Source organism: Lonchura striata, chromosome 32 (genome assembly GCF_046129695.1).
Source record: "Lonchura striata isolate bLonStr1 chromosome 32, bLonStr1.mat, whole genome shotgun sequence".
Taxonomy (NCBI): Eukaryota; Metazoa; Chordata; class Aves; order Passeriformes; family Estrildidae; genus Lonchura; species Lonchura striata.
This window is the reverse complement of record NC_134634.1, coordinates 3167163-3182718: the sequence shown is the minus strand read 5'-3', so window position 1 is coordinate 3182718 and position 15556 is coordinate 3167163. Positions and strand designations below refer to the sequence as shown.

General features: G+C 52.4%; 1 protein-coding gene across 1 annotated transcript in view; it reads right to left on the bottom strand.

Annotated features, from left to right (window-relative positions):
- The window catches only part of LOXL2 (lysyl oxidase like 2), a 55354-nt gene that overhangs the window by 3847 nt on the left and 35951 nt on the right, over nucleotides 1-15556 (bottom strand). The window contains exons 7-12 of the mRNA XM_077789242.1: nucleotides 14453-14620; nucleotides 11841-12006; nucleotides 9874-10117; nucleotides 6230-6345; nucleotides 4467-4603; nucleotides 2959-3070 (exon numbers count right to left, since the gene is read on the bottom strand). Of these exons, the coding sequence (XP_077645368.1) occupies nucleotides 2959-3070; nucleotides 4467-4603; nucleotides 6230-6345; nucleotides 9874-10117; nucleotides 11841-12006; nucleotides 14453-14620 (943 nt within the window). The remainder of the gene's footprint in view (nucleotides 1-2958; nucleotides 3071-4466; nucleotides 4604-6229; nucleotides 6346-9873; nucleotides 10118-11840; nucleotides 12007-14452; nucleotides 14621-15556) is intronic.

The window sequence follows — 15556 nt, the reverse complement described above, 5'->3', positions numbered from 1 at the left end:
GGGAACATGGGGAGAGCATGGGGAAACCCTTGGGAAAACCCTTGGGAACATGGGGAGAGCCTGGGAAAACCCTTGGGAACATGGGGAGAGCAGGGGGAAAACCTTGGGAAACCCTTGGGAACATGGGGAAAAGCCTTGGGAACACGGGGAGAGCAGGGGGAAACCCTTGGGAAAACCCTTGGGAACATGGGGAAACCCTTGGGAACACAGGGGGAGCAGGGGGAAACCCTTGGGAAAACCCTTGGGAACATGGGGAAAACCTTGGGAACACAGGGAGAGCCTGGGAAAACCCTTGGGAAAACCCTTGGGAACATGGGGAGAGCATGGGGAAACCCTTGGGAAAACCCTTGGGAACATGGGGAAAACCTTGGCAACATGGAGAAAACCCTTGGGAACACAGGGAGAGCATGGGGAAACCCTTGGGAACATGGGGAGAGCATGGGGAAACCCTTGGGAAAACCCTTGGGAACACGGGGAGAGCAGGGGGAAACCCTTGGGAAAACCCTTGGGAACATAGGGAAACCCTTGGGAAAACCCTTGGGAACACAGGGAGAGCATGGGGAAACCCTTGGGAACATGGGGAGAGCATGGGGAAAACGCTTGGGAACATGGGGAAAACCCTTGGGAAAACAGGGAGAGCATGGGGAAACACTTGGGAGCACAGGGAGAGCTTGAGGAAAAACCCTTGGGAACATGGGAAAACACTTGGAATACTGGGAGAGGGAAAAACTCCAGGACACTGGGAGAGGGGAAAACCCCTGGGAACATGGGGAAAAACCCTTGGGAAAACAGGGAGAGCATGGGGAAACACTTGGGAACACAGGGAAAGCATGGGGAAAAACCCTTGGGAAAACAGGGAGAGCATGGGGAAACCCTTGGGAACATGGGGAGAACATGGGAAAACACTTGGAGTAGTGGGAGAGGGAAAAACTCTTCAGGACACTGGGAGAGGGAAAAACCCTTGGGAAAACAGGGAGAGCATGGGGAAAATCTTGGGAACATGGGGAAAAACCCTTGGGAACAGGGACAGAGCATGGGGATGACACTTGGGAAGAGCACAGGAAAAACACTTGGGATTTTTTTAATAAATCAGGATCAGTGGGAGAGCATAGGGAAAACATTTGGGATCACCAGGAGAGGGAAAAACCCTTAGGAACACCAGGAAAGCACAGGGTGAGCAGGGAAAAATCCTTGGGAGAGGGAAAAGCACTTGGGGAACACGGATTGGGTGAAACCAGCGCCCTGGAAATGAATGTTTTAAAGGTTTGGGGTTAATTAAATGAAGTTTTAATTAAATCTTGCCCTGACAGCACAGCCGGGAGTCCCCAGGAGGGCTGGATGTGGATTTGCAAGACTGAATTACCCAAATTTCACTGGTTTGGTGCTTAAAAAATGAAGTGAGGCCCAGCAAGGCCTGTGAGGGTGTGAGGGCTCTGCTCTGAAGCAGAACCAAACCCTAATTTCTCTCTAATTAGGACAAAGTGAAAGTTAAACCCGTTGTTTTTTAACCAGGAATGTCTCCCAGCTCGGCTGCAGAGCCTGTGCCACAGCTGGAACGGGTTTCACTTTCCTGAACTAGGTCACAGTCTGAAATGTGACACACAAGATGAGAATTTTCTGCAAAAATCCCAACAAAATAATGAGAAAAATTAGTGGTTATGTGGATTTTTTTTTTTTTTTCCAGGAAAAACATTCCTTGGAGAAGGGAATTTTCAGAGCTGGTTTTACTTGGAGCTGGGCAGGGAGTTGTGTTAATTCATTTTCTGTGGTAAAAACAGTCCAAAAAAGCCCCAAAGTTGATTCCATTTTAAATGGTTTTGACAATGCAATAAGCCAAATTTAAATTAGTTTGGCTTTGATATTTATTTCCACGACCAAAAAGAAAAATACCAAATGATAACATTTTAAATTTTTCCAAGAAAACAGAGATTTCCCTGACATTCCAGGGACATTTTAATTCCTGCCTGGTACAGCAGGCTCTTTCCCACTGCTTTGTTTGTTTTCAAAGAGAAGCTTCGTGATCCCAAGAGCTCCCAGCTGGGCAAAATAATTTGATTTTGGGAAGAAGGAATTTGCCAGGATAATAGGATTGCACCAGAGTTTTTCACAGGGGGAGAACATGGAATTCTTTGTGTGAGAGGAATCCTTGGTGTGGGAATCCAGAGCTTCCCCCTGGCTGCCTTGGGACCCTGGCAGGGCTCAGGAACCCCCTGGACAGAGCCCCAGAGACACTGGCTGTGATCTCTGGCCATGGAAAAGAGTTTTCAATCTCACAGGATCAATTACCAGCTCTGAGGGTTTGATATAAGCAATAATTAAGTGTGGCACGGGTGCAAAAGTAAAATTTTAGGATTCTAGATAAGGGGTGCAAAGGGGACAAGATGGAGGAAATTGGGTGTCTCTGATTTCTGCCCATGGAAAACAATTTTCAATCTCACAGGATGAATTACCAGCTCTGAGGGTTTGATATAAGCAATAATTAAGTGTGGCACGGGTGCAAAAGTAAAATTTTAGGATTCTAGATGAGGGGCCCAAAGGGGACAAGCTGGAGGAAATTGGGTGTGCCTTGTCCTTTTTCTCCTCCTTCATGCCCTCCATGTCTCACTGTGGTGTTGGCATTTTTCTGTTGGTTCAGGCTGGGGACACACTGTCCAACGGAGGTGACAGATATTGGCACGTTCTTGTAAATGCAGCCCAGGGAGTTTCTGGTATTGAATGTTTGTCACATCCCACTGAGGGCAGAGCCCCACACGCTGCCCTGCAGGACAGAGCTGGGCAGGGCAGCAGAACATGTGAGAGATAAACAGAATAAACAACCTGGAAACCAGCACAGACCAATTATGGATTCTGCTTTGGCAGGGGGCTGACAGACAGAGACTTTTACAATCTCAGAACCATCAATAGCTCAGATCCTGACCTGGAGCAGGCCTGGCCCTGCTGGAGGATTCCCAGCCTTACCTATGTGGCAGTTGTACATCCAGATGCGCTGCCCGTCGTAGCGGCTCCGGCATTTCATCACGTTGTTGGAATAATCCGACTCTGCCACCTCGTAGTTGGGGTTGATCACGACCTGAGGGGGTGGAGGGACAGATGTGGGGTTGTTAAAAGGGGGATTTGGCAGGATGCAGAATCAGGTTGGGTTTTTTACGGTGTTTTTTTAGAAGAAAGTGAAAATATGATTTATTTTGTTCAGAGAAAGGAATTACTCGAATAAATAGGGAATGAAGGCTGAGTCAGGGAATCCTGGGATGGTTGGGGTGGGAGGGATTTAAATCCCATCCAGTGCCACCCCTGCCATGGCAGGGACACCTCCCACTGTCCCAGGGGGCTCCAGGCTGGCCTTGGACACTTCCAGGGATCCAGGGGCAGCCACAGCTGCTCTGGGAATTCCATCCCTCCTCACCAGGAATTCCTCCCCAATACCCCACCCAAATCTCCTCTTTCCCAGTTGGAAGTCATTCCCTGTGTCCTGTCCCTCCATCCCTCATCCCCTCTCCCTCTCCCTGCTGAAACACGTCCCACACAAAGTGGATGCTGAAATTTCAGGGAGCATCACATCAGAGGTTTTAAAATTCCCACACACACTGAAAGTGTGTCCCATTTGGGAAAAATCCAGGCTGGGCATGGAGAAAGGTGCCTGAAAGTCCTTAAGAAAGGATCTTTCCTCCCCAATATCCCACCCAAATCTCCCCTTTTCCCATTGGAAGCCATTCCCTGTGTCCTGTCCCTCCTTCCCTTGTCCCCAGTCCCTCTCCAGCTCTCCTGGAGCTCCTTCAGGCCCTGGCAGGGGCACTGAGCTCTCCCTGGATCCTTCCCTTCTCCAGGTGAACATTCCCAGCTCTCCCTGGATCCTTCCCTTCTCCAGGTGAACATTCCCAATTCCCTCAGCCTTTCCTCCCAGCAGAGCTGCTCCATCTCCAATTCACCACAACCACACCTTCCCCAACACCCCCAAATCTCCTCCCAAACCCCCATTTTCCATTTCACACAGCTCAGACAGAAATAATTCTCCTCCTTTCCCTCCAGTGGCTGTTTTTGGACCCACAGAATTCCCCCATGGGCACGGGCTGGAGGCCTGCCCATAATTCCTGCAAAAACCCCAAAATGGCACCATTTAATCCCGAAATTCAGGGAATGTTGATTACAAGCAGCTGCAAAGTGGAGTGCCGTGCTTTGGGGGTGTGACACCACTGTCAACGACGTCAGCTGGCCTGGGCCCACCCAGGATTTGCTGGACATGGATTTTTTTAAGGCTTTAATCTCCAAGCTGTGGTCGTGGGCCCTGATTTTTCCCTTGGGAGCGTGGGTTGATTATCCTGGTGGACAATCCTTTATCTTTTAGGCATCTGGGAATATAATCCCTTTATAAACAGAAGCTGGAGTGTCAAATGAACAAATCTGGTAAATCCTGGATCTGATTGGTAAGAGAAAAGCAGTAAGGGTGTCACAAATGCTGTTTGTCCCACCTGGAAGAGGTAATCCCCGGGGGGGACGTCGGTGATGTCGATCCACTGGCAGTCGATGTCGTGCCGATAAACGTCCCAGCAGCCAACTGTGATCCCCTGCTCCCCAAAATTGGCACACTCGTACTGCTTCTGCACGTCTAAAGGAGGAGAATTAAGGTAAAAAGTGTTAAATCCGCAGCAGAATTCCCAGAAAATTCCCGGTTGCGCCCCACAGACAGTGAGAACTCCACGTGTGGTGTTTTGGGTGAGATTTAAGGAGCTGCCACCTTCCAACCCCAGCAGCTGGAGGCTTCTTTTGGAATCCCTCACTGGGTAGGGAGCATAAAATGCACGTTTTGGGGTTTTGGAGCAGCTCAAAGTTGGGATGGAGGGAGCTGAGAGTGGAAAAGAGAATGGGGGGCATGGGGGGTTCCCATCCATGCATCATCCATCATCCATCCAATTGATCCATTCCATCATCCATCCATCCATCCATCCATCCATCCATCCATCCATCCATCATCCATCCATCCATCATCCATCCCCCATCCATCCATCCATCCATCCATCCATCCATCCATCCATCCATCATCCATCCATCCATCCATCCATCCATCCATCATCCATCCATCCATCCATCCATCCATCACCCATCCATCCATCCATCCATCCATCCATCCACCCATCCATCCATCATCCATCCATCCATCATCCATCCATCCATCATCCATCCATCCATCCATCCACCCATCCATCCATCATCCATCCATCATCCATCCATCCATCCATCCATCCATCCATCCATCATCCATCCATCCATCCATCCATCCATCCATCATCCATCCATCCATCCATCCATCCATCCATCCATCCATCCATCATCCATCCATCCATCCATCCATCCATCCATCCATCATCCATCCACCCATCCATCATCCATCATCCATCCATCCATCATCCATCCCCCATCCATCCATCCATCCATCCATCCGTCCATCCATCCATCCATCCATCCATCCATCCATCATCCATCCACCCATCCATCATCCATCCATCCATCATCCATCCATCCATCCATCCATCCATCATCCATCCATCCATCCATCCACCCATCCATCCATCATCCATCCATCCATCCATCCATCCATCCATCCATCCATCCATCCATCCATCATCCATCCATCCATCCATCCATCCATCCATCATCCATCCATCCATCCATCCATCCATCCATCCATCATCCATCCATCCATCCATCCATCCATCCATCATCCATCCATCCATCCGTCCATCCATCCATCCGTCCATCCATCCATCCATCCATCCATCATCCATCCATCCATCCATCCATCCATCCATCCATCCATCCATCCATCCATCATCCATCCATCCATCATCCATCCCCCATCCATCCATCCATCCATCCATCCATCCATCCATCATCCATCCATCCATCCATCCATCCATCCATCCATCCATCCATCATCCATCCCCCATCCATCCATCCATCCATCCATCCATCCATCCATCCATCATCCATCCATCCATCCATCATCCATCCATCCATCCATCCATCCATCCATCCATCCATCATCCATCCCCCATCCATCCATCCATCCATCCATCCATCCATCCATCCATCCATCATCCATCCATCCATCATCCATCCATCCATCCATCCAGGACTGGTTCCTGGCTCCTGCCAGGCCACGTTCAGCCCTCGGGAGCCGTCTCCTCCTTGGGAAGAGGATGAAATTCCCGGGACGCGGGGCCCTGGCCCAGACCTGCTTCGCACTCAGTGTCCTCCAGGCAGAAGCTGGCCTTGTGTCCCTCGGCCACCTTGGTGCCGTTGAGGTTCAGGAGGTCGTAGTGGGTGAACACCTCCATGCTGTGGTAGTGCCTGTGGGGAAAACAGGGACAATTATCCCGAGGGATAATTAATTTACACCTATAATTGATTTTACTTCAATTGCCAGGGCTGAAGGGCCAAGGGGAGATGCAGGAGTGGGACAACTCTGGCCAGGAAATATTCCCTGGGGACAATCCTGTGTGGCTCCATCACCCTTCCTCTTGCTTCCTGGGATTTCCTTTTTATTCCTGGGATTGATTTACATGGAATCCCAGACTGGTTGGGTGAGGAGGAAAATTCCAGGAAATATTCCCTGGGGACAATCCTGTGTGGCTCCATCACCCCTCTTCTTGTCTTCCCAAAGCTGGAGTAGGCATTCCCAAAGCTGAGAATGGGTATCCCAGCTTTGGGAATGGGTATCCCAGCATTGGGAATGTGAATCCCAGCTTTGGGAATGGGTATCCCAGCTTTGGGAATGTGAATCCCAGCTTTGGGAATGGGTATCCCAGCTTTGGGAATGGGTATCCCAGCTTTGGGAATGCCTATCCCAGCTTTGGGAATGGGAATCCCAGCTTTGGGAATGCCTATCCCAGCTTTGGGAATGGGTATCCCAGCTTTGGGAATGCCTATCCCAGCTTTGGGAATGGGTATCCCAGCTTTGGGAATGGGTATCCCAGCTTTGGGAATGGGTATCCCAGCTTTGGGAATGCCTATCCCAGCTTTGGGAATGCCTATCCCAGCTTTGGGAATGGGTATCCCAGTTTTGGGAATGGGTATCCCAGCTTTAGGAATGCCTATCCCAGCTTTGGGAATGCCTATCCCAGCTTTGGGAATGCCTATCCCAGCACTGGGAATACCTATCCCAGCTTTGGGAATCCCTATCCCAGCACTGGGAATGTGAATCCCAGCACTGGGAATGTGAATCCCAGCTTTAGGAATGCCTATCCCAGCTTTGGGAATGCCTATCCCAGCTTTGGGAATGCCTATCCCAGCTTTGGGAATGCCTATCCCAGCACTGGGAATGCCTATCCCAGCTTTGGGAATGCGAATCCCAGCTTTGGGATTGCCTATCCCAGCATTGGGAATGTGAATCCCAGCACTGGGAATGTGAATCCCAGCTTTGGGAATGGGTATCCCAGCTTTGGGAATGTGAATCCCAGCTTTGGGAATGCCTATCCCAGCTTTGGGAATGCCTATCCCAGCACTGGGAATGTGAATCCCAGCTTTGGGAATGCCTATCCCAGCTTTGGGAATGTGAATCCCAGCTTTGGGAATGCCTATCCCATCTTTGGGAATGCCTATCCCAGCCTATCCTGGCCCTGGAATCCTGCACCGAGACCCTGCAGGGCCCAGCTGCAAAGCTCCGCTCAGAGCGAGGCACAGACAGGGCCTAATTCAGAGCCAGTTGCTTAAGAATTAAAAAAAAATAATAAAAGAAGGAAAATGGGCATAAATCCTCTCCTTTCCAGCTGTAAAAATAATCTGAAACACTTCCCATCACCACCACTGCTCGTGGATTTACACATGGGGCATGAGCAAAGAGGGAAGGGGAGGAAGGTTTTCCTGCTTTTCCCCTCACCAAAAAAAAAAAAAATATAATTAACAACCCAGAAATTCCATCTGCCAGAATGAAATCATTTCTCACTCCCTGCTCAGGGTTTTTTCCCGTTTTTATTCTACTTCCTCATTCAAGCAGGAGCTCCCAGGGCAGGAGGCAAAGCACAGACCCAGGGCCGAGGCCGGGCTGTTGATTTGAGGCAGATTTGGCTCAAATCAATGAATTTGATGCAAGTTTGAACTTCTGGAGGCTGACTCAGTTTCTGAGCTATGCCTGAATCACCCCCTGGGCTGTTTACACTCTGCTGCTCACCGACTGGAAAGATTGAAGAGGGATTGAGTTCATCCCTGTCCGTCTAAACTGGTGCCAGTTTGGAGCACAGATGGCTCCTGGCCTCTTCCTCACCTTTCCCATCCCACCTCCCTTCCTCAGGGTCCAAAATTGCTCCAGGTTCTCCTTTTTCAGTGCTACCTGCACGTCTCAGCTCTTTGGGAGGATTATAAAGAACTCTAAGATTTAAAATTTACCAGTCTGGTGTTTCCCCAGTTTTTTTAAACAAGACAGGAGCTGTGCACGGAGTTATTTCACTGACTTTTACCTCAAATTAGGGAAAAATCCGCTTTGTACCAGCCCTCATTTCACAGCAAAGCACCAGGATGGCCTCCAGCTTCCTTTCCCCCCCAATTTACCCAAAATTATCTTAATTCCTTCAAAAATTATGCATTTATGGGACGAATTTTGTCAAAAACAAGCACAAAAACACCTCCCAGCTGCTGAGCTTTAGTGGGGTTGAGATGCATAAAAAATTGCAGAATTCCAGCATTTTTGGGTCCTTTTCCAGGTGAGAAACTGCTCAGGTAATCTGCAGAGTTCTCACATCCCGTCTGTGCAAACTCAGCTCCCAGGTGTTGGAAAATCCTGGGATGGGTTGGATTGGGAGGGATTTAAATCCCATCCAGTGCCACCCCTGCCATGGCAGGGACACCTCCCACTGCCCCAGGGGGCTCCAGCCTGGCTTTGGACACTTCCAGGGATCCAGGGACAGCCACAGCATCTCTGGGAATTCCATCCCAGCCCCTCCTCACCAGGAATTCCTCCCCAATATCCCACCCAAATCTCCCCTTTCCCAGTGGGAGCCATTCCCTGTGTCCTGTCCCTCCTTCCCTTGTCCCCAGTCCCTCTGCAGCTCTCCTGGAGCCCCTCCAGGCTCTGAGCTCTCCCTGGATCCTTCCCTTCTCCAGGGGAACATTCCCAGCTCTCCCTGGATCCTTCCCTTCTCCAGAGGAACATTCCCAGCTCTCCCTGGATCCTTCCCTCCTCCAGGTGAACATTCCCAGCTCTCCCTGGATCCTTCCCTTCTCCAGGTGAACATTCCCAGCTCTCCCTGGATCCTTCCCTTCTCCAGGTGAACATTCCCAGCTCTCCCTGGATCCTTCCCTTCTCCAGGGGAACATTCCCAGCTCTCCCTGGATCTTTCCCTTCTCCAGGTGAACATTCCCAGCTCTCCCCGGATCCTTCCCTTCTCCAGGTGAACATTCCCAATTCCCTCAGCCTTTCCTCCCAGCAGAGCTGCTCCATCTCCAATTCACCACAATTCACTATCTCCAATTCCCCAACACCCCCAAATCTCCTCCCAAACCCCCATTTTCCATTTCACACAGCTCAGACGGAAATAATTCCCCTCCTTTCCCTCCTCCCTGTTTTTAGACCCAGACAATTCCCCCCACTCCACGCATGGGCACGGACTGGAGGCCTCACCCGAATTCCTACAAAAACCCCACAAATGTTACCTGGGAATGCTCTGAGACCCAGCAGGGCCTGTCTGCAAAGCTCAGCTCGGAGCGAGGCACAAACCATGCCTAACTCAGGATTGATTACGAACCGAATGAAGAGAGAATTCCCCAAACCCAGGAAATGTTGCTTACAACCACCAAACTGAGGGGCAAACTGGGACAAAATCAGGACAAAACTGGGAGAAAACTTCCCCGTGGCAGCAGGAGGGGCTGGAGGGTGGCACCCACCGGTGGCAGTCGTGCCACACCCAGGCGTGGCGGCCGTTCTTGGGTCGGAAGTCGGACTGGCCGTTGTTGTGGATCTGCGAGGAGAAGCGCAGCAGGCGCCGGTAGCCCGAGGTCAGCGAGGTGTTGTGGGCTGAGCTGGCCAGGCAGTTCTCCTCCAGGGCACACTGCAGCAGGAACATGGGCCTGTCCTCCAGGTAGGCCGTCTGCTCCACCAGCTCCGCGTTCAGCACCAGGTCGGGGGCGGCTGGAGTGAGGAATGGGTGGTTTCAGTTCGATAAAGTCACCCCAAAAGGTGATCACACCAAAAGGTGATCACCCCAAAAGGTGATCACACCAAAAGGTGATCACACCAAAAGGTGATCACCCCTGGACGTGCAGGATAGTCCTGCCACTGGATGCTGAGACTCACTCAGTGCTAATCAGAGAGTCGTGGAATGACCTGACATGGAATGCTCATCAGACTCCGTGCTAATCAGAGAGTCGTGGAATGGTTTTGGTTGGGAAGAGGTTTTAAGGATCAGCCACTTCCAGCCCCAACTCCTCCCACCACCCCAGGTTGCTCCAAGCCCTGTCCAGCCCACCCTTGGACATTTCCAGGGATGGGGCAGTCCCAGTTTCTATAGGGAATCCATTCCAGCCCCTCCCCACCCTCCCAGGGAAGGATTTCTCCTGAATATCCAATCTAATTCTACCCTGAGTTTTGAGTAGGAAAAGCCTGGCAGGGAACAATTCATCAAACAGGAATATTGGCCTTAAATCCCATCCCATTCCACCCCCTTCCATGGGCAGGGACACCTTCCACAGTCCCAGCTCGCTCCAAGCTGGCCTTGGAGACTCCCAGGAATGGGGCAGCCACAGCTCCTCTGGGAATTCCATCCCAGCCCCTCACCACTCTCAAAAACAACAATTTCTCCTGAATATCCAAATTAATCCTACTCTGAGTAGGACAAGCCTCGGGGGTGGGGGGAAACCATTCACCACATGGGAATAGTTGGCCTTAAATCCCATGCCATCCCATGGATCCCATTCCAGGGATCCCATCCCATGGATCCCATCCCGTGGATGTCATCCCATCCCATGGATCCCATGGATCCCATCCCATGGATGTCATCCCATCCCATGGATCCCATGGATCCCATCCCATGGATCCCATGGATCCCATCCCATGGATCCCATCCCATGGATCCCATGGATCCCATCCCATGGATGTCATCCCATCCCATGGATCCCATGGATCCCATCCCATGGATCCCATGGATCCCATCCCATCCCATGGATCCCATCCCATGGATCCCATCCCATGGATCCCATCCCATCCCATGGATCCTATCAGATCCCATCCCATGGATCCCATGGATTCTATCCCATCCCATGGATCCTATCAGATCCCATCCCATGGATCCCATGGATCCCATGGATCCCATCTCATCCCATGGATCCCATGGATCCTATCAGATCCCATCCCATGGATCCTATCAGATCCCATCCCATGGATCCCATGGATCCCATCCCATCCCATGGATCCTATCAGATCCCATCCCATGGATCCCATCCCATCCCATGGATCCCATGGATCCTATCCCACCCCATGGATCCTATCAGATCCCATCCCATGGATCCCATGGATCCCATCTCATCCCATGGATCCCATGGATCCCATCAGATCCCATCCCATGGATCCCATGGATCCCATGGATCCCATCTCATCCCATGGATCCCATGGATCCTATCAGATCCCATCCCATGGATCCCATGGATCCCATCCCATCCCATGGATCCCATCCCACCCCACCAAGGGCAGGGACACCTTCCACAGTCCCAGCTCGCTCCAAGCTGCCCTCGGACACTTCCAGGGACCCAGGGGCAGCCACAGCCAGAACCTCTGTGGGAGCTTTGATGTATCCAGGTCGCCCCATTCCTCCTGCACATCCCCCATGCCCAGGTGGGATAAATCCCGAGTTACTCACTCTCCGAGCAGGACACGCCGGCCCCGAAGCGTCCCCCTCCCCTGGGGCAGGACACGTGGGCGCCGTCGTGCCGGCAGTGGGACAGGGACATCTCTGTCCCCGAGCACTTGACCCCGCTCATGACCACGTCGTCGGCGCTGACGTCCCCGTGCCAGTACCACGTTTCCTGGGCAAAGAAAAGGCAGGAAAAGGCATTTCACACATTCCTCGCGGTTTAGTGGCTCTTAGGAGAGTATTTACCTGCCTAAAACATGGATTCTCCCACCAAGGAAGATCAGGGAAAGACCCCACATTATCCAGGAGGATCTTGCCAAAGGATGCTGGAGAAGGGAACTCAGGGAAGCAGGAGTTTTGTCAGTGAATCCTTAAAAACCTTGAATTCCATCCAGTCCCACCCCATGCCATGGGCAGGGACACCTCTCACTGTCCCAGGTTGCTTCATTTTGGTTTTGGGCACTTCCAGGAATCCAGGGGCAGCCACAGCTGCTCTGGGAATTCCATCCCAAGACCTCACCACTGTTCCAGGAAGAATTTATTCCCAATATCCCAACTAACTCTGTCCTCTGCCAGTGGGAAGCCATTCCCTCTTGTCCCACCATTCCAGTTCCCGATGAAACTTCCTCTCCTCTCATCATCCCCCAGTTTTACAAAACTCACGGGAATGACACAACGTCAATCCCAAACCCCAAAACTCGGGAGAAGGGGAGGGAAGAAAGAACCTAAAAAAACCCAATGAGATCTGTCCGTGTCCAAGCTGGGAGCAGTTTTCCAGGAAAAGGAACCCCCCGGTGTCCCACGGCTCCCGTTGCCCCCGGCTGTTTGGGAAGGCTGGGAGCACACAGGGCTGCCCTGTTCTGCACACTGGGGCTTTATGCTCCCGGAGCTGGGGCAGCATAAGAGCCTTTTCTGTTCCAAATTCCAGCAGCCTCAGCTCAGGGAAAAAATGCCTTTTCCTCGCTGGACTCTCAGGGCTGTGTCAACAAAGCCAGGCAGTCGGAAAGGCCACGCTCAGGGATGTGGAGATCCTCAGCTCCCGGGGTTTTTGGTGGGGGGAAATCAGCTGGAGGAAGCAGTCGGAGCGGGGAATGGCTCCAGCAGCACGTGGGCAGCTCCAGCCCCGCTCCTGCCGGGTGTCCAAGCCCAGAGTGTCCCCTGAGGACCTGCAGATCCCTCCCTGGCCGTGGAGAATGGTTGGGGTTTGTCCATGAGGGTGGCAGAGGTCATGGAATGGTTCGGATTGCTCATCCCATGGGCAGGGACACTTTCCACCATCCCTGGCTGCTCCAAAGCCTGTCCAGCCTGGCCTTGGACGCTCCCAGGGTGGGGCAGAGCTGAGGTGTCATTCTGGCCATGCAGAAGCAGGGCGGGTTTGGGCAGGAGAGGAGCAGGGAACACCAACAGTTCATGGAGCTGCATCCAGCCACGCTGCTCAGGGCCGCACTGGAGCCACTACAGGAGCAAAATCACATTTTTTCAGGAGGCCTGACACCAGTTTGAACCTGACCTCTGCATTTCGGGGAGGGACAAGAACCTGCATGCAGCCACCAGCCCAAGCAGGGGTTGGGGAATGTTGGGAAACCTGAGCTGTGAGAAAACAAGAGAGAACTCAGGGAAGCAGAAGGTTTGCCACCGAAAAAACCTTAAAACCCATCCAGTGACGCCTTCCACTATCCCAGGTTGCTCCAAGCTGGCCTTGGTCACTTCCAGGGATGGGACAAGCACAGCTCCTCTGGGAATTCCATCCCACAGCCCTAGGGCAGCATTTATTCCCAATATTCCATCCAGTCCTGCCCTCTGGCAGTAGGAAGCCATTCCCCCTTATCCCATAATTCCAGTTTCTGATGAAGTTCCCTCACTTCTTATCATCCACAGCTCCTTTTGCTCCAAATCCCCACCTCCACAGCCATTGTACAATGGGATTTCACCCTCAAGGCTTTTCCAGCTCAACCTTCAAAGCTCCAAGGTTGGAATGACCCTTCCTCCTGCTCCCCCACCCCCCCCAAATCCACCCATCCCTTGAGATTTCACCCTCAAGGTTTTTCCAGGTCAATCTTCGAATGAAGCTCCAAGGTTGGAATGACCCTTCTTCCTCCTCTTCCTCCAGCACCCCCAGCCCACCCATCCCTTGAGATTTATCCCTCAAGGCTTTTCCCTGAGCTCCAAGGTTGGAATGACCCTTCCTCCTCCTCCAGCACCCCCAGCCCACCCATCCCTTGAGATTTCACCCTCAAGGCTTTTCCAGCTCAACCCTGAAGCTCCAAGGTTGGAATGACCCTTCCTCCCACTCCCCCAACCCACCCATCCCTTGAGATTTCACCCTCAAGGCTTTTCCCTGAGCTCCAAGGTTGGAATGACCCTTCCTCCTGTTCCTCCAGCACCCCCAGCCCACCCATCCCTTGAGATTTCACCCTCAAGGCTTTTTCCTGATCTCCTGTTGGAACGACCCTTCCTCCTGTTCCTCCAGCACCCCCAGCCCACCCATCCCTTGAGATTTCACCCTCAAGGCTTTTCCAGCTCAACCCTGAAGCTCCAAGGTTGGAATGACCCTTCCTCCAGCCCCCCTAGCCCCCCATGCAGGTGTGCAGCCCAGGCAGGGTGGGGCGGGGGCTCACCTGGAAGGCGTGGCTGGCGAAGCCCAGCCCCAGCTGCCGGCACACCACCATGGCCTCCACGGTGCCCCAGTTGTGGCTGCAGACCGTGCCCCACCTCAGGGTGCCGTTGCGCTCGGCCAGCACCTCCACACGGCCCTCGTAGGGGTTGCGGCCCCCGCTCAGGCGAAGCTGCAGGACACAGAACCCCTAAATCCACAGCAAACTCCCAAGGGAAAGGGCAGCAGGTGGGGAAGAAGGTTTTGTTCCCCCAAAATTTTGGAATAAATGGATATCCCCAGAGGGAAGTGACCCGAGTGCTGCAGAGGAGAAAACTCCCCCTTTAGCACAGAGCTGGTGAGGGATTTCCCTCCCACAGAGGGAATTCTGGCTGGAAAAAAGGAGAATTGAGGGATTGAGCTGCAGGGATTCACAAATTATGACTTTTGGGCTGGGTCTTTGTGCTGGAATCTGCTTCCAGTCAAGGCCTGACATTCCTGACATAGAACTGGGACATCGACACGTGGGCTGTGAATGAAACATCCACAGGGCGGATGGGGAGTCAGGAAAAGATGAACACATTCCCAAAGCTTTCATAGGGAAAATGACTCAGGGCACTCGGGTGCAGCACCGTGTCCCATCTCTGTGTGGGATCAGGAGGGGCTCCTCAAGGGGAAGGCTCTGGGAAACCATCCAGGAATGGAGCAGCACTCGGAGTCTCCTCAGGGAGAGGAGCTGTGGGAGGAACCATAAATTCCATGGGAATTTCAGGGAGTTCAGCTCTTCTCCCAGTTTGGCAGGGGATGGTCCAGCCAAGCCCGGCAGCTCAACGGGTTGGACCAGCTGCAGGAATTCCCAGGAAAAGCTGCCCTTCCCTGCTCCTTTAGACCTTTGGAAGGAGCACTCAGAGGAATCCGTGTCTGCTTCATGCAGCTGGCACAGAATCATGGGATGGTTGGGTTGGAAAAGGTTGGAAATTGGGTTAAAAATCACCTTGTGCCACCCCCTCCCATGGGCAGGGACCTTCCACCATCCCAGGTTGCTCCAAGCCCCGTCCAACCTGGCCTTCCTCATTTTCAGGACTCCGAGATGAGTCAGAGGAGCACAAAACCCCCATAAAATGGGACC